Source organism: Miniopterus natalensis, unplaced genomic scaffold (assembly GCF_054644295.1).
Source record: "Miniopterus natalensis isolate mMinNat1 unplaced genomic scaffold, mMinNat1.hap1 Scaffold_258, whole genome shotgun sequence".
Lineage (NCBI taxonomy): Eukaryota > Metazoa > Chordata > Mammalia > Chiroptera > Miniopteridae > Miniopterus > Miniopterus natalensis.
The window spans coordinates 1-22,456 of record NW_028269968.1 but is presented as its reverse complement, the minus strand read 5'-3'; the positions used below and the strand labels follow the sequence as shown (position 1 = coordinate 22,456).

The window sequence follows — 22,456 nt, the reverse complement described above, 5'->3', positions numbered from 1 at the left end:
TACACCGGAATTTCATACCGGAAACAGACTTGTGGTTGATGGCCTTTCCAGTCTCTCTTGAATGTTTGGAGATCTTCACTGAGGTGTTTACTTGAATTTTTCCAGTTACTATATTGTTTCTCCCCAGTATGAGCTCTCTGATACTAAATGTCCCCTTCTGAATGAAGGGTCTGGTCACAATTACCACACATACTGTTTGTCTTGTATATGAATTCTTCAAAGAAACCTGACTACTGACTGGTAAGTGAAGTCTTTCCTACTTTATCCACCTTAGCCTTTATGTTTTCAACTCTTTCCATAGCCGCCTGTAGGTGGTTGGGGCTGTCATTAAATGTCTATCAGAGCTGCTGGAAGAGGTAGGCTAGTCTCAAGGATCTCACAGCCTATACTTGGTGTTTTTACCTGATACTAAGAACTCCAAACCTTATAGGTTTTAGAGGGAATATAAAAGACTTAATGCTGAGTCCCTCAGGAATGAAACTGTTGGAAATCTCAGTAATAGAAAATTGCTTGAGGACCTCTTCTGCTTTCCTGCTTTTGGTTACTGAAGGCCTACTGGTGACAAAGTACCTTAGCTTTTGTCTGGAACAATCTTTATTCCCCCAGAACCTTTTCATTGTCATTTCTCCCCACTCTCAGCACTTTAAAGATGTCATTCCATCATTGTATTCTGCTCTTAATTATTTCTACTGAGGTATCAATTCAGTCTTATTGGTGCTCAATTGAAGGCAATGTGCCTTTTCTTTTTCACCATTTTTGCCATGGATACCTAGGTGTAGTTTCTTACATTTCAGTCTGTCTGACTGGAATTGGCTGAACTTTAATCTGTGGGTTTTCATCAACTTTGGAAAATTGCTGGCCGTAATTCTTCATTGTTCCTGCTCCATTCTCTCTCCCCTCTCCAAGACTCCAAATACACATTAAGACATTTTGAACATATCTTTTTTTTTTCAATCCTCACAGGAAGATATTTTTTTTCCATTGCCTTTCAGAAGGAGTGGAAGGAAAAGAGAAACACGAGTTAGACAGATGGATTGGTTGCCTCCCGCACTCCAGCACAAATCAAGAGACCAGGGCCAGGTATTGTATCAAGCCCGCAACCAAGGTAGGTGCCCTTGGCCAGAACTGAATCCTGAACCCTTCAGTCTGCGGGCGGGCACTCTAACCACTGAGCCAAGCCAGCTAGGGCGAACATATCCTCTTTCATTATTACCTATTGATAACCTCGTCTTCCAGTTCATTCATCTTGTTTTCTGGTGCAATCTGTTACCTCATCTAGGGAGTTTTTAATGTGTCCTCCCCTTCCCCCCACCCCCCAGTTCTAGAATGTCCTTCTAAAACAAACTAAAAAATTTTTAAAATGTTGTATTTTTAGAGAGAGGAAGATAGAAACATTGATGAGCGAGAAACATCAATATTGGCTGCCTCCTGCACACCCCCTTCTGAGGACTGAGCCCACAACCTCCGCATGTGCCCTGCCCAGGAATTGAACTGGTGACCCTTGGTGCCATTGAGCCACGCTTGCCAGGCTAAAAAACTTGAACATCTTCACTCATCTGTTAACCTTTTCATTTTTTTCCACATTAAATCATTATTCAAGTCATTCTTTAACTCCACAATCTATATATACATCACTGAATCAACTATTCTTACCTCTTCCTCTTTAAGTCATTCATGATTGTTGCTTCACAGATCTAGTGATTTTAAAATTTTCTGCTGGTTATTGTGTATAAAAGAACTGCAGAGGTTCTGAGACAATTCCTTCCCCGTTAGGCAAAGTTAAGAATTTTGGTAAGATTTAGCCCAACTCATCCCTGTTCCTAGGGTATGGACCTAGAAAATTCTGTTAAGAACCTGGGCTTTTGTTTCCTCAAGTATGAAAGACTACAAGGGATTTAGCTCTGCCTTTCAGAAATGTTCAGCTTAGCTTTTTTAGCTTCACTAAACTTCAACACTTAACAAATATCTTGAGACTGGTTATTCTTTCAAAACTCCAAACTTGTCACTCTGACCCTAATCAATCATTAAGAGCATAGCTCTTTCCCTTAACATGGCTCTCTGCCTGGATCAAATCCAGATCCCCAGACTGAGCCCAATTCTGCAAAGGAAATTGGGGAAAAAGGTTTCTGATCTTCCACTAACCTCTGAATAGTTCTACCCTCTGTGAGACTGTCTATTTTAGACCTTATTTCCACATCACATCGATGCCTTTAAAAACATGGCTTTTGAAAGTTATACTGCTTTTCTATGTTGTTATATGGTGTGACCTACATCTCATGAACTCTATGTTTGTAAGGCAAATATTAAAGTGGGGGGAAAATGGAAAACTCAGGATGTACAGTTATATTAGAATACTAAAAACATTTTGCAATGCAAACTACTCTCCTCCAGTTCCTTGCCCTATTCATTTATCACCATTTTCCCTCTTTCTATTTTTTTGGCAGAACCCTTTTAATCAGGGGGAGGAGGGAATTGTAAACAGTTAAATTTTCTAGAAAATAACATTAAAAGTGTTCTTACGACTATGCCCTAGATCTCTGCCATGAAAAAACGTTTGATAAGATTATTACAATTTATTACTATAAAATTGCTTAGTAACTATCACAGTTTAAATTTGAATGCCAAGGTTCTATGTAATTAACCCTAACCATACACTTTCTTTCAGAAACTTTTGTTCTCCCAAGATGCAATGTGTACGCATGTAATTGGGCAAATATTGCTTATTCTTGCACCTCGACTCACATACTGTAGTTAGGTGGCTTCTGGATAGCTTTTCTTAAAAAGTTCCCACAAGTGATTTTGATGTTTGGAAAACCACTGCTATAAACAGAAACACACTCAGCTGGTACATTAAAACTTCTAAGGCCATTTTTAGCTGAACGAACTTGTTTAAACTTGTCTGAATCTGTTAAGATTTGCCTCATATAGCACTTAAATAGTCTAAAAACAGCCACAAAGATTTCAAAAGCAGAGACCCACACTTTGAAGAGACCATCCATTAAATAATGGTCACATTCTTCTAGATCACTATAGAGATGATTTTGGTATTTTCAGACTAGCGTAAAAACATTAATCACTTCATTAATCTATGCCACAATTTGATAAATTTACTATATTAATCACAACCTGTAGTGTGTGGAGATGCAATTATGGTCCTCAAAAATATTACTTTAAATGATCCTTAAGAATACATATAGCCCAGTTGGGTGTGGCTCAGTGGTTGAGCAGCAACCTATGATCCAAATCGCAGTTCGATTCCCGGTCAGGGCACATGCCCAGGTTGCGGGCCTGATCCCCAGTAGGGGTCATTTCTCTGCTTGTTTCTCTCTCCCTCTTCCCCTACACTTCTTTCTGAAATCGATAAAGACATATTTTAAAAAATACAAATAAGACTGTGAAAGCAATCCCATTCTGATATATACAATTACGTCACCAGGCCCATCTTCCAAATGCAATGTTTTAATAACTTATTACCATCTTTTAAAACTATTAACTATTCCACATAGCTCTGCACATTTACTCATTACCACCAACTAAAAGATGATTTCCTTTGGAAAAAAAGGTGGTAAAAATAGAAGGCAACTATCATCATCCTTTGTAAAACTTTATTTTTACCTATCTTATTTTGAGTTAACCTATTATAAATTATTCCAAATGGATAAAACTTGGAAGATTTAATTTTACTAACAGTCTAAGCCAGGAATCAGCCAACTATTTTGTAATTAAAGAACTGGATTTAGTTTTTATTTTAAAAGTATATTGCTGGTAATCGTTTCTCTCTACATACCAAGTGCCAACAAAGATGAAAAATCTGGAAATTTCAAAGAAGTAAATCTGAGGGGGTATCTAAAGACGACATTCTCTTGGATAGCTAGATTGTTGTTTTTTTTAAATCTTTTCAGTGACACATTTAAAATAACCCAACTCCCACAAAAATAGTAACAGTAAGAATAATGTGCATGGCTCTAATTTTCCTTATCATTTTAGGGTACTAAATATACGTTGGCTTCACTAAACACCTACAAAGACACTTATTTGAATAAAATGAAATACAAAGAATTTAGAGGAAAGGAAACTAAGAGCTCCAAATCTAAAACTGGTTAAAATATTTTAAAAACTGGCAAGTACCTAAAAATATTAATTAGGACAAAATATTCATTTCAAGGTCACAAGAACATGATCTGGTGAGTACAAATACATAATTAAAACTAATTTAAATGAATTAGTAAAGTGGTGATTAAATAGGTTAATTGCTAAACCTACATCACTTATATTGGATTAAGATTTAACATAAAATAGAAATAAATTTGAAAAAATAGGTTATAACACTACAATTATTTTTTTTAAATGCTTTTATTTTTAATCCTCACTCGAGGGTATTTTGTCCATTGCTTTTGGAGCGTGGCAGCCACAGACATAGATGTGGATCAACTGGTTGCCTCCCACACGAGCCCCGGCCGGGGCCAGGGATGGAGCCTACAACCGAGCTAAGTGCCCTTGTCTGGACTCGAACCCGGGACCTTTCAGTCCACAGGCCGACACAACTAACCACTCAGCCAAACCAGCCAGGGCAACACTAAGAAATTCTTAACTAAAAATTAGACAATATTAAGAGAGCCATTCTTAATTTGTTCATAATAATTTTTACCACTTCAAGCAAATAAAACAGAGAAAATCTTCACTGTAGGAATAAACAAATTAAGTTGTTTCTAAACTACAAACTCCTTGACAACTACTGAAAGTTAAAGTTCATATATTGCAAGACTTAGTATTCCTTACTATGGTAACGATGACAAAAACCAGAACGGCCAGCACGGCAGTAATTCCAAGGCTTATAATTTTATATATTAAACTTGGTAATAACTGAATCATGGTACTTGGATAACAATTAATAACCCATTATCACATTATGAGATCACATTAATATCTCATACCCAATATCGTTATCCAGTAATTGGGTATTGGATATGAGCTAATAATGCTTACACGAGTCTTCACAACCACTCACAGATGTTACTTACAGTAAGGAATTAATTTTGAAGAGTAGTTCCTTCCCTTATTAAATCTTAGAAAATTTTATTTTCAGACACTTGATAAATTGAAAAAGCTACTAAGAACTTCAAGAGTTCAAATACAATAAAAAAATTAAATATGTCCCATAAGTATTGAAACAGATCAGAAATTGTTCAGTCTAAGAATTAAGGTACTTAGTCAAAATGATTAAATTCAAGATAAGCACACACAAAGATCCAAGTCAAACAGACCTCACTAGATCCATAGAATCTGATGCCATACACCCATGAAGCTTAGCTTAATATTCATAAATCATAAAGAGAATACAAAAATATTCTTCAATGTAAGCAGCTCTGCTATAAACTAGAATAGGTTTCAAAATATTTCTAGTGGCTCATAAGAATGCCCAGCCACAGCTTAAAATTCAGATCCAGGTAACATTTGAGTCTTACAAATCTGTACAATTTTGTTTTCCTGAACATTTTAAAAATGAATTTTCATCTGTATGTATACATCCAGAATGAACTTTCAATCTCTTCTCATAGTACAGTAAAAACTCAGTAATTTACTTCCCTAATACTTTCATCATATTGACATCAATTTATTTTTATTTTCCTATTTTATGCACAAAAAATTAGTTGATTTTTACCAATGAACTGGTAAAATCAGAAGCAACTTAAAGTCACACAGCTTCTTAATGTTTTATTCAGGGAACTCTTTATACAGAAGCTTCACTGATATTTAATTTACTAAAGCATCCTGTGGGTAAAGCACAAAATGATATTAATTATAAACAAAAAACAAAGCACTTTTGACTTTTAAAAATTATATATATATATATTTATATTTATATCCAGTTGACAAATAGCATCACAATTATTACTGTATAAAAAACTAAAAATCACCATGTAAAGCTAAGGCCTAAGTTCTTATTCCAATTTTTCCCTTTCGTTTATATCTAAGAGATATTAGAAATTAAATTCCAGTACTTCAAAAAAAATGTCTACATTATTTACAAACAGTATGGAAAAATAAAAGCTGCTATTCAGCTAAGTTAGATTGCTATTACCTACAGTATTTGCAAATATTAGGGGGAAAATAGCACTACTAACAAATACCATTTCAAATAGAAATATATTGTGCCTGAAATTATGTTCTACAATTAATTATATATCCTAATTGTCTGTTGAACAGCATTTGACTTCCAATAAATCTACTGAAAATTTGAAAAAGTACCACTATATTTCTTCATATTACTAATCTAAATACTGTTATGTACAATACTATAACTACAAGCTTAAATGAAACAATGGCAACATGTGTGTAGATGGAATTTTATTTAAAATTGTAAAATATAATGCCTTAATGCTTACCCACAATTATGAGACTAATATTCTTTTCATCCTTTAAGAAGTCTCATATATATGTCCCTAAATGATGAAACCTTCCAGTAACTTACCAGAAAAAAAGTTTAATTATATTATTCTGTTCTTAGAATTATTTTTCTAATATTTAAAAACATTTTCTAAACCCTTGGCAAAACAAACACAATCAATTCAGTGTAACAGACTGAGCTTTAAACCGCACTTTAATTTTCAATTAACTGTAACCTACTAGTTAGTTGAACCAAATGTAGACCTTTGAATGATTCACTATGAAGATTTTCAAATCAATTAGAGAATGCATAGAAAAGTGGAGATAAGTTTTAGGGAAGGTGTAAGTAAGGTAGTTAATGTAGAAAATGATAAATGCTAGTTTTAATAACAAAGATGATACTAAATGCACATGTAAGTTAAATTAACACAGTATAAAAGAGAATAGCTTAAATAAACTGGGATTCACATATTACAATAACCAAGTTATGAGAGTGAACTGAAGACACAAACAGTTCTGAAAATTCTCTTTTCAGCCTACTTCCAAAGAAACAGTCAGGCTTTTTTCCTGTACATAGTTTTGAGCTTTGTCTATACCATATATAGTAGAAAAATAAATTCTTTAGCAACCTAGAAACAGTTTATAAAACTCTTAAAGTTTAATTTTCTTTGCCAAACATGCCAATGTTAAACTGACAGCTATAAATTAAAGCTATATAGACAACAGGTATAAGTAATATAGAACAAGTTAAGAATACTACATTTACCGGATTTTTCTTTTTAAAAATTACTGTACTTTCTTAATTCCTGTGTGCTTTGCAATAGGAATAATAGGGACTTTGTTTTCTTAGAAAAGATAATAACATGTAAGAGTGTAACACAAATAAGATAATTTATAATATACATGTACTTCAACAGCAGCCTGGTTCATGTCGACATCTTGATTCTGAAGTTAAAATTAGAAGTACAATACCTAGGACATAACAGTTGGGAAAGACGACATTTATTTTAGGAAAAAATGGAGCAAATCAAACTCTTAAGAACCTGGAATCTCAAAATTGTCTATTTACTATAATACACATAAGACAACCTTAAAATTGTAGTATGAATAAAGATTACAACACTGACCAAAGAATTTTCTCTTTACTACACAAAATATAACCTAGCAATGAAAAACAAACTTTTTTTTTCCTATTCAGAAAAAAATGGCAATGGTATGATAATGAACAAATTTTCAATAAAGCCTAATAAAATTTACCTATGCCACCTATTCTGAAAATTTTATCCATAATTTAGTGTTCTGATGTATCTTCACTAACAAAATGTTTAACCCCAGAAGCAGCAGTCACTTATGGCAAATCTGGTACCAACATCAAAGGAAAAAACTGGTTTTAAAATGGTGCAAAAGACACTTTAGATTTTAGTACAACATATCACAGAAAAGAATATGAATACAAGTTTGCAATTATACATATACACACTCCAAAGAGGCTGTCAGTACCCAAAGTATTTTTATTGCTATATTAGCAATGGATTTTTGGATATGTTTTTAAGGGCCACATAAAAATAGATTCAAGAAACAGATTAAATTGAAGTCCTAGATTAAAATGTTTGGTTTAAAGAATTTTCTACAACAAATTTCATGTTTATGTATGAAAAGTTATATAACCTTATATGAAAATGTCATGAAGTATTTTCTACACTATACTAAATGTATTTCCCAAGAGGGAAAAAATTAAAATATCTAAAATATATTAGATTAAGATTACAAGACCATCATAGATCTTTTAAACATGCATCTGTTTATAGAATTAACAGTATACAAGATGTTTATTTTATTATGGACCATAAAGAAATGAGTTGGTGACAACTATCCTTTGCACAACATTATCAATTCACTTTAGCCACAAGCGTGTCCTTGGTATGTGTATACAAGAAATATGGTCATTTACCCCTCATCATATCATCCACAGGTTTACTTAGCAGTGAAGATGAAGGTGCAGAAATATGTTAAGTGTATTCTTCTTTCTTTCAAACATCCCAAGCATGGCATAAGTAGCCTGAAATTATAAAACACTTAACTGGGCTTTTAATTATCTACACAGACTGCTAAAATGTAAATTAGGTTGCCCAAATTAGCACATCAAATAACAAAACCAGCCATAAAGCAGGCTGAAAAGCATTAAATGTTTCAAATATGTGAGCTTTTAAATCATTTAATTTCTATAGAAAAATTTTATTCACAATATAATGTGACAGAAAATGCCACAGGAATGATATACTGATTGCAATAAGGTTGCATGCAACAGCAGTTTTGTATTTTATAGCTATTTTTGTTTATAAAAATTAAACCTCTTCAGTCATGCTTATCACATGGTCTTAGATTTGTAATGTAAATGAATAAGGAATACCATATATTTCAAAGCGAAAATGTCTCATTATTTTGAATCTGTAAGAAACATGAAGTATACTACTGAACCCTGAAACATGCATGTCTAGATTTGCTTTTTGTCCATTTTCAGGCTGTCTGCAATCACTTCCTACTCATATAATACCAAGAGGATCCGTCTGTAACTGTGGTTGTATTAACTGAGGTTGCAGTGGTGGTGGTAACTGAAGCGGTACCATTGGTTCCACCAACTGTCCTGGGTTTGAAGGTGGTGGAGGAGCCACAGTATTTACAATTTCTACAATTTCTCCATTGTAAAAGAAAAACTGACACTGTTGAATGAACGTTTCCACAACAGATTGATGGATCTTAGTGGTAGACAGAAATTCTCGTTTTTCAAAATCAGGTCTCATCAAGGTTGGCCAAAAACAGATGGATAAGTTGTCTGCTGTCATTAGGTTGATTTTATTTTGCTGACTAACCCTGAAATTATAATAGGAAAAAACAATTAGAAAACCAATTAAAACTCATTACAATTAAAATATCCTAGAGCTGGAATTGATCTCAGATGATTTAGTTTTACCTTTTAACTTTAAATTTAAAACATTCTTCTTGTGCATTCTATCTTCAACTACATTCCAATAACAGGAGACAGAAGTAAAATCCATTCCTTATAAGAATCAAAGGTAGCCTTTTAAAAATGTCGTAGCTTGGGGTTTTATAATTTATTCATAAAAGCCACCTTATGTGAAAAAACCTTTTCCTTAAGGTAAGGACGCATGACAAATTTTGATGAATTTCTGACAACAGTAACAGAAAATTCTAATTGCACATCTAAATTCCTTGACTACTATGAGATGAAAGGACAAATCATAGTATGCCATCTCTCTGAACCTTGGAAAAATAAAACTTTGAACTTTGGAAAAATTACTTTATCATATCCTCCAACCTAGACTTTCAACTTTCAAAAAAATTAAGTTTCTAGTGTTCAAAAACCCACCTTTTCAATCATTAAATATCTCGTACATTGTTACAAATTTAATTTGAAAGCTAATCCTCAGTTCACAGAAACACATTCCACTTTAAAATTCATTAATTTAACAATATTAACATAAATAAATATAAAAGTATAAATGAACATTATTAACGCGTTTGCATTCAGTCCTTTAAGTATGTAAGCAAGCACTTCTACCATCATCTATAACAAGAAACATAAGAGGTAAATCCAGAATTGTAACTCAAAATTATTAAATTGAGAAGGAATCTTAGGTATTTATCCAACCCTCTCATTTTACACATAAAGAAATAACCTGGTATGCAAGGTAGTCAGAAAATGTTATACTTAAATTTGCACATCAAAAAAGTTAAAGCCCCCAACAAGGGAGTTGTTCACCTAAGGTAAATATGTGCTCAAAAAACATGTGTGCTATGGTAAAAGTTTATTGCTCTTTGTTAAGACACTGAATTACAATATTCAGAATAAAATCAACCTTTTGTTAAAATATAGTGGGCCTGGTTAGGTGTTTTTATGCAGCAGGCAAGTATAGATTCTGAAAATATCTATAAAGTTGAAAGACATAAAGGTACAGGCATCAGGTCTAACTTGAATCAAAAAGTACGAAGAGCCCTGGCCGGTGCGGCAGAGTGTCGTCCCATGTACCAAAAGGTTGCCAATTCAATTCCAGGTCAGCGTACATGCTAGGTTGGCAGCTTGATCCCCAGTGGGGGCATGCAGGAGGCAGCCAATGATCCATGTTTCTCTCTCTCCTCTTCCCTCCCATTCTCTCGAAAGTCAATAAAAACATATTTAAAAAAAAGAAAGGCAGAAAGAAGAGGTATCAAATCAATTAAGAGTTGAGGGTGGCCAGGGAAGAGGTGATATGTGAATTGGGTCCAGGGTGATGAGTGTTGGTAAAAAATGATAGGAAGGACGAGTAATTTAGTCAATACTGTGGTTATCTTAACTTCAGTGTGTATGAGTACCTCCTGGAGTGCTTGCTGAAACAAACTGAAGAAGGCTACACATGATGTGGGGCCTGATCGTTTGTATTCCTAACAAGTTCCCAGGTGATGCTGCTGCTGCTGCTTTGAGGACTGCATTTTGAGAAAGACTGAAGCAGTCATGTTAAGATGTTATAAGGGACAGCCACAAATTGATACTTCTGGTTTAATACAGTGGCATTTACTTGGCATGTGCATGGGGGAAAAGAAAAGGAAATCTAACTGAAGAAGTTAGAACTAGACCAACTTAATGTTAAACAGTTTGGATTTTTTCTTTAGTATAGGATATTAATTGGAGAGAGCTCAATTATAAAGAAACAAGTTTCCTAAAAGAAAAGTGATAAAACCTAAACTAAAGCAGTGAGAGAAGAATAAAAAGAAAAAATAATTAGGAGAAAAAAATGGTTTCAAGCAATAACTCACTAAATATTGAGGGTGAGAGAATATAATCAAATAACCACATAGATTAATTTTCGTAATTTGTCAATCATCCATTTTATATATAAATTTATTTCCTATACCATAATTTAAATTCCATCAAACAGGTGACTGCTTTATTCACTGCTATCCTATCCGAAGCACTTACAAGAGTACCTGGCACACGTAGTAGCCATTACAATCTAGTTGAGTATTCCTTTTAAATTTAAGTCTGACCCTGGCGAGGTGGCTCAGTTGGATGGAGTGTAGTACCGTGCACTGAAAAGGTTGTAGGTTCAATTCCTGGTTGAGGTGTATATGGGAGGCAATGAATGGATGTTTCTCACATCAATGTTTCTCTTTCTCTCTCCCCGCCTTCCTCTCTCTAAACATACCCTTGGGTGAGGATTAAAAAAAAAACCAATTAAGCCTGATGTTATTTCTCTGTTCTACTCTCCAGTGGTTCCCCATAATCACTCAGAGTAACAAACACGCGATGCTATTTTCATTGAGAAAGTCTTGTCTCTCCTCCCAGTCAATGTCAGTTGAACTCCACAGTGTGCGTAGAGACATACATACATGAAAAGCATCCTTATTTTGTCAGTAAAACATTGTGAGAACTAAAGCTAGTTGTCGTGCTGCCCCATATGATATGGCACCGTCCCTCTTCCCTTTCTGACCTTCTCTATTACTCCGTCCTTTCTTCACTCTGCTTAAATCACATAGGCCTCTTTGCTGTTCCTCAACAAATACGCTTTTGCCTGTGTCGTATCACCGGAACCAAACACAGTAAGTGTGTAAAATAATATTGATGGTGGACTAGCACTGTGATTCTTTAAACATGCTCTTCCCCTCTTTCACCCTTTTCCCTACACTTTAAAAAAAAAAAAAATGTTTTTATTGATTTCATTGAGAGGAAGGGAGCAGGAGAGAGAGAGAGAGAGAGAGAGAAACATCAATGATGATAGTCATTGATCCATTGCATCTGCACATCCCCTGCCAGGGATGGAGCCCGCAACCCGTGCATGTGACCTGACTGGGAATTGAACCTCGATCTCCTGGATCATAGGTCGATGCTCAACCACTAACCCATGCCAGCAGGGCGCCCTACACTTTTTAATGAAGTACAATTCTTATTTCAGCACTTTGATCAGGCCAGACAACACTATGTTCACAAATCATCTTTATATTCCTTATTGGGTAGGGTCTCCTATAGTATCCTGTGCACATCTATTTTACCACAATCATCTTGCATGGTAATTTTCAAAAGAGGAAATTCCACTAATTATACTGCAATACTGTGTATACTGGTATTTTCTCAGGGAGGGAAACCTCAGACACTAGGTACTAGAAATGCTAATATAATTTTTTTCTATGATAGTAACAAACTTTAAACATTGGTTCATATTCTCTTCTAAAAGGTACAAGCTGAAATGTACTTGGTTTGGGCATTGAAATTATTAGTTAAAAAAAATCCTACCATTCAATTCATAAAAATGTCAGCAGAAAATATTATGAATAGATTATTAAAAAAATTAATACAAATACTAATTATTCTATTCAGTCCCAAGAACAATTCTGTGAATCTCGTTCTTCTCATAGTTGAGAAAATCAAGACTTAGCAAAGGTAAGTAATTTGCACAAGGTCACAGAACAAAAAATGTTTCAAAACCAAGCCTGTTTGATTCCACAGTCCAGAGATTTAAGCTATTACATAATACTGCCTTTCACTCAATATATGGCATCTGGAGGAGTATCTTAAACAAGAGCATAAACTTGAAGCGTAATATATTTAGGGTTGTTAATATAGGATTAATGTCCTACATTAAGGCAACAGTCAAGGTGGACAGTAATCTGAATTCAAGTTTCTGATAAATTTAATTGTATCAAATATCCCAACAAAATAAGCTAGATACACAAAAGCAACACAGTGTGATAGAAAAAAAACAAATGGAACCTCTTAATAAGACTTGGATTCCAGTCATGCGTCATTTATTAATTATGTGACATGAAGCATATATAATTTTCTTCTTTAAACCTCAATTTTTCCAACTTCAAATAAGTTGATTTGGTAAATTATCTAAGTGTTATTTTATACCTAAAATTCTAAGATTCTACAAAAGAGAACTGTTAATAACAGGGATAATAAAAAAAAAATGTATTTACCACACTTTCTATTTATTTAATCATTACATGCATTAAAAGAGTCATATACCTTTCTTTAAACAAGTTGATGAAAAATCTATTTTAAAAATCTAGAAAAATAATTTAGAGAAAATTTAACTGTATGCTTAAATAAATTTGTGTCCCTTTTTCTATTTTATAATTACCAATTTATAAAGTTACATGTTTGAAATTTGTACTGTGTTTTATTTGCAAAAGCAAAAAAATAAAAATACCTGTTTAGATGTGTTATTACATATCTGAATACGTCATAGTTTACGGGATGAAACTTCTTAACAATTTCTTTCAATGCATGAAGACGTTCTGTTTTATCTGGGATTTCTGTAAAGTTAAAGCAGTAAGGAAACTGTGTGAAACACATACATTTAAAAATATCTCATAATTTCCTACTATGCTTATTGTAAAGAAACAATCAAGAATGTATTTGAAGCATATCAGGATAAACACAAACAAAGAAAATGCTCTAAAGAACCTGCTAAAAACACATTATCACCTATCACCATAGCCTTTTTGCAAATAAAGCTACTCATCGAAGTGCAAAGTGACTCAGAGATGGTAAAATGGGAAAGAGTACATTAGCAATCTACTCAAGCAATTTATATAACTAGGTATTAATTTAGAATCGATTAATGACTTATAAAGCTGTGAGGCTCTTAAGTGTCACCATATTCCTTTTTCTCTTAATTTTGCTCAATCATTTAAAAGTGTAATAACCATTCTCAGCTTGCAAACACCTACAAAAACCTGATGGCAGGCTGAATTTGGCATACCTGATTTAAAAGCAACACCCTATACTTATACTTTGCTTACTGAAAATCTTTCTTCACAAGCAGTACAAGCATTTAATTCAGTTACTCTCCAAATTTATGCAAATTATGAAACAGGGTAACTCAAATGTGGTTCTGCAATAAATAAGAGATAAGAGTGCTTTACTACTCTTCCTCATTCATTTGATTCTTCCAAAAGTAACAATGGGTTCCTCTGGAGGCCAATCTGCATACCAACTCACCGTAATATAACCAAGTACTAACAAATCTGATTTGTCACAGATTGCTTCTAAATCGGTACTCAAAAAAATTTCCTAAGTAGGAAAATTCTGAGGCTATTGTTCATTAAGAAAATCTAAGCTATCAAGTGAACCATTTTTCCAGTTTACATATGAAAGTCTGTGTAAGGGCAACTACATCTTGTGACAATATACTGTGTTTTTTACTGTGGTTTTTGAGAAAATTAACTAACAACTTTAACATAGTCAAAATTATAAGAAAGTAGTCTCATTTTAAAGAGCTTGAAGACTTGTAATCAAAAGGAAATAAAGAGAAATACTTAAAAATACTCATTTTAGCTACTGAGGAGAAAATGTGAATTAAGCACTGAGTTACCTGATACTTAAATAGATCTTCTATGTCATTTTTCCAGGTAACAAATGAGTATTTGTTTAATAGAAATATCAGGATGAATGATGCCAAAGCAGGAATAAATACTGAATTTCAAGTACTCCTTTTTCCTGCCTTACTTTTCAAAAAGCGACTTTAGATGTGAGGCCAAAGTTAATTTGATTTAAAAAAAATTTAACACACAATACAGTAATGTTTTATTGAAGTTTATTATATATACATTCATTTTAAAAGTTTATTTAATTCTCTTGCCTCTGAGTTTGAATTAAAAACACAACTCTCAAATTTCTAGTACAATGATCTTCATACCTCCAGGAGCATGGAGTCACCCGGTAGACTAACAAAAACTAAATAGTCCTGGGGATCAACCCAAGGGATTCCTGATGTTATAGCTATATATCTTGATGTTATAAAGAAAAATACCTTTAAGAAACAGTGCTAGTAAGCTGAATCTTTATTAGCTACATATTCCAGAGCATGGCTGATTTTAACACGTATCAATATACAAAACCCATCATCCCTCTCAAAGAAAGGAGGCTTATACTTACTTGCTGCTTCCAATAACTCTGGATGAAGAGAATATGGAATTAAAGGATCTGGCAGATCTGCAAAGAAAGCTTTAAGAGCTCCAGCTACAGCATTTACTGTTACTTCCATTGATACTAGACTGATATTATGATCTATAAAACAAAAAATAAAAGATTAATTTATAATTTATATAATAAAATTTAAGTTACTAAAGAAGTACGCTAAATAGGTACTTGTAGATCCAAAGATATTTAAGTCTTCTCATCAGCCACCTTTCTTTACAGGCTGATTCATCTCTCCTCCACTGTTTTAATACAGATAAACTATATGGGTGAGGGAAGAAGACCAAGTAAGAGTGTTTCTTTTTTACAACAGAAAATGCTGTTAGACTATTAGTATATTGAAGAACGTTAGCTTTTACTAATATATATGTTTAAAATATTTTGTTTATATAAACTATTTAAAAGAGACCACAGGGAAACAGAAAGACAAAAGATAGAAATTATGCATACAAATTCAAATTTACACCTTTTAAATTATACTTAAATTTTTTATTTAAAAGTTTAAATTTAAACACAGTGAAGTTCTGACTTAAAAAACAAGAATGGAACATACTAAGTGCATCATAAGGTTAATTTTCTATTAAAAATCATTTTTCCTTATTATAAAATAATGAATAATGATAAAATATGTAAAAATATACACCACGGAAAGGAAAAAAATTACTCCATCACCATGAGACAATCACTGTTTATACTTTAATATGTTTCCTTTCAGCCTCTTTCTGATCATTAAAAATACAAACAACACAACAAAAACAAATCAGATATACATTTTATAATTGATTTCATTCTTAAGGCATTATCCAAGGTTATTAAAATTTCACAAGCAACTTTTCAAAACTTTTTTGGGCTCTGGGTAACATTTAATTGTAATTTCAATATTGCAGAAAATTTGCAAGAATAGCACTAAGAACTCAAATAAAGCCTAACAAAGAATCACCAATCATCAGTATTTTGCCCTAAATAAAAAATAGTAAAGGCTACACAATATTCCCCAGATCTAACAGTTTACACAATATTCTATCACTGAACATTTAGATTTATTTCATTTAAAAACATAAAGATGTTATGATAAACTTTTTTATATACTAAAGATTATTTGTTAAGGCTATATTCCTTGTAATGATAGCCACCCAGCAAACATATACTATAGTGCCTGGCACAGCAAATTCTTCATAGGTACTATTCTCAATATTCCTCATAATTACTCTTATCACTCCCATTCTAGATATGAAAAAGTTAAGAAATAAAGATTAACTTCCTCAGGGCACTATGAAAATTAAGTGGCAGAACCAGAAAACAAAACCAGGAAGTCTAATTCAAGAGGCCCTGGTATTGACTACTACTATTCCTTTGTTACCAGAAGTAAAACTATACCAATATTATAAAGGTTAAACAGTTTTTCTACAATATTTTTAAAAAATGAAATAATATACTATATACACAGTATTCTTTCAAAGCAAGGCAAACACATATCACTTGATAACTGACATTTTACCATTTCAACACACATAAATCTAACTTATTTTATACGGCTATCTAGTATTCTACTTATAAACACATGGGTAGTCCCCTCTTCCTTTTTTTTTTAAATTTTGGTGGCATTCTTTTGTCAAAGGGTGAATGTACAGTTAAACGGGCACAAACTTTTAAAAAATATATCTTTAAATTGATTTTGAGAGACAGAATAAATGAGAGGGAGAGAAAGAAACATTGACGTGAGAGCAAAACATAGGGTCAGCTGCCTCCTGCACGGCCCCCACCAGGGACTGAGTCTGAAACCCAGAAAATGTGCCCTGACCAGGAATTGACCTGGCAGACTTTTGGTGCATGGGAGGATGCCAAACCAACTGAGCCACACCAGCCAGGTCTCCCTCTTCCTTTTAAAAAATATTACAAAAAAGGCTGCAATAAATGCCCTTTTAAGTAGAGCTTTGTATGCCCACACAAAGATTTCTGTAACAAATATTTACAAGCTGAATTTATCTAGCAAAGGTACCTGAATTTTAATAGATATTCTAAAGGCACCTAGACAAAATACTGGCTGTCTACACCCTACCAACAACCTTTTCCACGTTGATAATAATATAAACAAATACAATCTTGTTGTTTTAATGTCTATTTCTTTATAACTGATATAGGCTGCACATATTTTCATATATTGGCTGCTTTCTTCTGATATGAATTCCTTAATCTTAGCATAGATATTCCGTACCTTCTCCAAATTTATAGTTTGTCTTTGGACTTTATGTTTAACTCACTGTCTCATACAGAATTTTTACATTTTTAGGTAGTCCAACTTATCATCTTGCTTATACTTTCCATGTTTGATATCAAGTTTAGGCTTTTCCCTACTCCAAGACTATAAAAAATATTCACTCATTTTTCTCCCTAGTACTTAATAGTTTTCATTTTTTACATTTGAACCTTTGAGCTCAGATAGCATTTACTGTAATATGAGTATTCAGCTGTTTTTATTCCTAATAATTAGTTGGCCCAATATCATGAAAAAATTTCTTAAATCACATTTTTAAATAAGTACTATTTGTGACACACAAAGATGCCAATGTGTCATAAGTCAATTTACTACTTTTCCAATTCCGGTAATAGATTTGTAGCTCTCCTGTTTCCTCACTGTGGTCTCTTCAATTAAATGCTTCTAATTCCACTTCAAAACTCTCCCTTCAACATCTATATCCTTCAAAGGTTTTCATATGAAAAGCAATCTTCCCATCATAAAATTTCAATAAGGAAAATAATAAAACAGTAATTTTATTTTATAGAATTATCACCTTACCTTGATCAAACTGCTTTTGAATATTGTCTTGATCAGTTTTGTTCCCACTAACACGGTAGAGTCCTTCAGTACATAATCCTAAAAGAATAAAAGAAATATACATAACCTTATGCACATCTTAGATACTTACAAAAACATGGTGGTAGAATATTTTAAAGAATAAGTATTTTCTAGTATTAAATTAAAAATAAGTTGTTAATAGCCCAGCTGGTGTGACTCAGCGGTTGAGCACTGATCTATGATCCAGAAGATCGAGGTCTGATTCCTGATCAGAGCACATGTCCAGGTTTCAGGCACGGTCCCCAGTGGGGGGTGTGCAGGAAGCAACGGATCAATGATTCTCTCATCATTGATGTTTCTGTCTCTCTCCTTTTCCCTTCCTCTTTCTGTAACCAATAAAGACATATTAAAAAAAAAAAGTTATTATAGACGTATTTTTATTTTAAACGACCTAGGACATCCAGTTCCATGCAAATAAAAGACACATTTCTTCCTATTCCTTCCACTTAACACAAATTCCTGAATGCAATATATAAAAAACAAACATGAAAAAGCTCTGAATGGTGGAGGCGAAGATGCGCTGGCTAGTGAACCTGGATCTTCAGTAACATGACAGTGAGTTCCCTGGGTTTTCTTTTTGTCTCTTATATATCCTTGACCTGGCAATAGAGGAAACTGCAACCTAGAAATACTAATGAGCAAAGGTAAAAAATAAAAACAATACAACACACAGAAAAACAACAACAACAAAAGCCTGCTCTCTCTAGTGAAAGAATTAGAAAAGGTACAACATAGGAATCAAAACAAACATTTCTTTTACTATAACTGCTCTACTCCAAATGCTATGGAACCCACCACTCCTCACATATATCAGTGGTAACCAAGTAAGGTAGAATTCCATCTCTACCCAGCAGTAACTAAGGTGCCCCTTCACATTCCTGAAGTATCAGCAGGGGCTGAGAAGAAAGCCCAAACTTCTACCCCTCCCTCAAGATAAGGGGGACCTTCTCTCTTCCTCACCATGGTAGTGTCAGCAGAGGACAGTGGAGACCAAGTTAAAAGCCTAGACTTCTACCCCCACCTTGCAGTAAAACAAGGCAGTCTTCCTCCCCTGATGGTGCAGGGTCAGAAGAGGCCAGCTAAAATAGAAGACTTAAATACAATCCAAATACTCATAGCATAATATCCCAACATCCAGGATACAATAATAAACCAAAATCATTCATCATACCAAGAAACAAAATCTCAAACCGAATGAGAAAAGGCAATCAACAGTTACCAACACAAAGATATCAGTTGTGGAATTACTTGATAAGAATTTTAAAGAAGCCATCATAAAATGCTTCAATGAACAATTATAAATACACTTGTAACAAAGATCTAACATTTATGCCATTGGCCAAAAGTCTGTACATCTCTCTCCAATGCAAAGTTCCTCAAAGCACTTCTGAGACAGACTCAATTTCATCACAGGAAAAAGAATTCATGGCAAAGGATTCTGTCAAACTTATTCCTGGACCAATGTCAGGGCCTTTGCATGGGACAATGTATTAATTCCTTCTAATTTTTCACCTGGTTACAATTATTTTATTCTTTACAAAAATATGTAAGAATATGAAAGGGGAACAAAATGTATCTCATACTGCAGGAAAAGTCAATATTTAGAAATCCATGGACATAAGGGAGCAAAAATCCACTGACACAAAATAATTTATTTAGTATGATTTCTGTTTATATGAAGTTCTAAATCAAGCAATACTTGTGTATAGTGAAGGGGGGAAAATCACAAAATTGGTTATCTCTGGTGGTTGGAAGATTACTTGGGAAGAGACATAAAGGGTAATGAAAATGTTCTATATTTTGACAGGTGTGTGGAGTAAACAGAGATTAACTTATCTAATTGTACCATTAAGTTTGGTACACTTCACTCTATGTAATTAGATCTTAGAAATAAAAAGAACCATGAGCAAATATTGAACTCTAGCTAGTAGGTTCCCAATCTAGATTGATATGTGTACTTTTTGTGTATTCTAGACTTGAGCTAATGAGTATGTTAAGGACAAAGGGGGCAAGGATTCTTATTGCTGGAGAAGAGTTTATTAATTACAAAAATGGGACTAGAATTAAGATGTACTTTAGTGGTGTTGGATTGAAATTGGAAATATCAGCATAAACTCAAGGGTTTTAATATAGATAGCTATAGAAATAAGTATATCTATGCAAATGTACATATATGTATTTCCTAGCTTTGCCTGCCGAGAGGGTCCAGAAGCAACCCCAATAATGGTTTCTAAATACCATTCTCTACCAAACTAAACCAGAGCTGTTTAGAGAAAAGGCAGATGCCAAGGAAAAGTATAGCCAAACCTGGTACAACTTATGGCAGATAGTAGGGAAGTGCTTAACGAATTATGGGGATAGATTTTACAAAGACATGAGTGGGTTATAACTCACCAAATATAATAATAATACATGAGACCATACCAACATAAACAGTAACTTATTAAATCCAAAGTTTTAACTCCAGTGAAGAAATATGGCAGACATGACCAAATGGTCAAAATATCATCATCTATATCGAGACAAACTGACATCCTATCTCAACAAATATGATGCAATTCTAAGGATAGAACACCACATTGGTGGTATTTGTAACAAAAATGCATAATTCCAATATAATAACGAGGAAACATCGGAAAAATTCAAATTGAAGTAGAAAGAAAAGTTGATCTGTACAGTAAAATGCCAATCAGTAAACACAGGAAAAATGGTAGAGATAAAAAAAAATCATCAATGGAGACTAAAACTAGTAGCTGAAAGTGTGGTGACAGTCTCAAAGTCAAGAAAGACAAAAGGCATTAAGAAACTTCCAAATTAAAAGTGTTGAAAAAAACATGCTCACTAAGTGCAATGCAACTAGATTAGATCATGGACTTCCCCTCTAATACAGAATTAAATACAGAAATAGCTCAAAATTTCAATAATACCGAGGATGAGAAATGGTGACATAGTGATAAGCTTTTAGTAGTATTTGTTAAGTGAAAATTACAAGGTCCTCAATTATCCATGCCAAAAATCTTGCCTTCCATTCACTACTAACTAAATGATGTAAAAAAAATTAACCAACAAAAACACCAACTCAATTATCTAAATGTAAATTATCAAAGTTTTACTTAGATTTCAATCACTTAAATGCCTAAGATTTTATTTAGGACCTACAAACAACAAAGACATTAGAAATATATCCCAATATTCCAGAATTAAATATAGAAATTTAAAATAATACCTTTTAACCAAGTATCACCATCTTTTTTCTTTTATTAGGTAACTAACCATTGTACAACACAGAATTCTTGATAACTAAAGTTCTAAAATGATCTTGAGTTCTTCTGAATTGCTAACATGTACAATACAAGGGTTTCACCTCTTGTTTCTGTATACCTTCAGGTCGAAATAATTATAAGATATAAAATAAATTAGAAAAGGTACGTAGATAATTCATAAATTAAATATGTCCCCTGGGAATGACATCAGCAAAAGAAATGGAAATGGCAATTACACAGTTTGGCTCTTCCTCAAAAACCACAAATTAACTGCCAAAATGTGTCAGAATCAACTTTTGCAGAACACTAGAATCTAGTAAAAACAAACAAACAAACCCCAAAACTAAAAAACCAGCACCAGAAGGCGGCTTGGTGAAGAAAGAAGCCTTAAACTGCCCACCTACCATCCCTCCACACCCCAGACTGGCAACTCTGGCTGCAGGCTGCAAGTGCCAGAGAGAGCAATACAGATCTTATTGTCAAAGAACTGTGGTTGTTGATTTCTGTCTGTCTGGTGGCTCCTTAAAGGAACAGCATAGGAGCTTGCCTATATTTTACTCAACCTGAGGTGTTCCCAGGGCTATTGCCTATAGCAATGTGGGCAAAGGAGCTAACAATCAGGATCAACAATAGATAAATTGAAAGCCTAGAAGGGAAGATGATGAGAAAGGAGCTGGGGAAAAATTAGGTTTTTAAAAGTTCCTTCAGGGAGATTAAAAATGGTGGCGGACTGAGTGGAAGCTACACTGACATTCTCCAAGGACCAAACTGGAATTACAACTAAAATATAGAAAAATAATCATGAATGATCAAATGCAACTGAAAACGAGCTGGAGAACACCCTCATAACCAAGGAGGAAAAGTGGAGACCACACAGAAACTGGTAGGAAGTGCGGAGGTGCGAGAGGGCTGGGTGGGCTCCCACAGGCAGCAGCTCAAGGTCCGGAGGGATATCTCAGCTGTGAGGGGTTC

The 22,456-nt window shown here is 33.7% G+C and overlaps 1 protein-coding gene across 1 annotated transcript; it reads right to left on the bottom strand.

The window, feature by feature from the left end:
* Positions 1-5,051: 5,051 nt before the first annotated feature.
* LOC148090302 (rho GTPase-activating protein 5-like) lies at positions 5,052-18,615 on the bottom strand. The gene is made up of 4 exons (XM_087813721.1): positions 18,162-18,615; positions 15,323-15,454; positions 13,593-13,698; positions 5,052-9,258 (listed from the first exon to the last, which is right to left on the bottom strand). The coding sequence occupies exons 1-4, from the start codon at positions 18,262-18,264 to the stop codon at positions 8,931-8,933; spliced, it is 669 nt and encodes a 222-aa protein (XP_087669847.1). The 5' UTR covers positions 18,265-18,615; the 3' UTR covers positions 5,052-8,930.
* Positions 18,616-22,456: the final 3,841 nt, after the last annotated feature.

Excerpts from the sequence above, each read along its gene's own strand:
- LOC148090302 (XM_087813721.1), bottom strand. The coding sequence starts at position 18,264 with ATGTATATTTCTTTTATTCTTTTAGGATTATGTACTGAAGGACTCTAC. Across the intron at positions 13,699-15,322 it reads AGAGTTATTGGAAGCAGCAA|AAATCCCAGATAAAACAGAA; the intron begins GTAAGTATAAGC and ends TTAACTTTACAG. Across the intron at positions 9,259-13,592 it reads GTAATAACACATCTAAACAG|GGTTAGTCAGCAAAATAAAA; the intron begins GTATTTTTATTT and ends TTATAATTTCAG.